We start from the raw sequence: 695 nt of genomic DNA, 5'->3' as shown, positions 1-695 counted from the left end.
GGCGACGTCCGCCTCGAGGCTATGCCTGCAGTAGATGCTCTTCATGAGCTGGACGAGACGTTCCTTGAAGAGTTCGGCAGTGCCTTCCTTGATGATAGGCTTCGCCGAAGTGGTCATTTTACGACCGGACAAGGAGATAAACTCGTCATCGGTTCTAGATGAAGCTGTCTTGGAGGGCACCAATAGAGTGCTGAACGCACGAAGTGGATCGTCGATCCTGCGGAATTTCTAGGATCCGTACTAACCTTTGGTAAAGAAATTTCAAGACGTCGTCTCCAAAGACCCGCCTTCGGTCCTACCTCCGGACCGGGTGTGCGTCACGAGATTTACCTGGTTTCGGGATCCAAAAACTGCGTGACACGCCAATGGACCCTGTCCAAGGAGTAGTGCGACGTCATCGACGCCTTATTCCGTGCGAAGCACGCAGGGGTGGTACGTGAGAGCAAGTATCCCCATTTGACACCCACATTTTGTGTTCGAAAGCCGAACGGCAAGTGGCGTATCGTTCAAAACAACATGGTGGGATGTACGAAGTACAGTGAACTCGACTTGGTCGATGGGTATTACCAATTGCTCATCAGAGCGAGTGTTATTCCGCTAACGGCGGTGAGCACTTTGAGCGCTCTGGGAGTAACTGGTGATGCCCCAAGGGCTGTCAAATGCACCGGCAACATTTAACCGTCTTGTGACGCTGT

At 52.5% G+C, this 695-nt stretch overlaps 1 protein-coding gene across 1 annotated transcript in view; it reads left to right on the top strand.

Moving 5' to 3' along the window:
- PHALS_10708 (uncharacterized protein) overlaps window positions 1-162 on the top strand; it is a gene marked incomplete at both ends in the record, with an annotated part of 690 nt that extends 528 nt beyond the window's left edge. The window contains one exon of the mRNA XM_024726180.1: window positions 1-162. This exon is cut by the window's left edge and continues 528 nt beyond it. Within this exon, the coding sequence (XP_024576883.1) occupies window positions 1-162 (162 nt within the window).
- Between the last annotated feature and the right edge of the window lie 533 nt (window positions 163-695).

The sequence above is a fragment of the Plasmopara halstedii genome (genome assembly GCF_900000015.1).
Source record: "Plasmopara halstedii genome assembly, contig: Scaffold_525, whole genome shotgun sequence".
In the NCBI taxonomy this organism is placed as follows: Eukaryota; Oomycota; class Peronosporomycetes; order Peronosporales; family Peronosporaceae; genus Plasmopara; species Plasmopara halstedii.
This window is presented reverse-complemented; position numbering and strand designations above follow the sequence as displayed.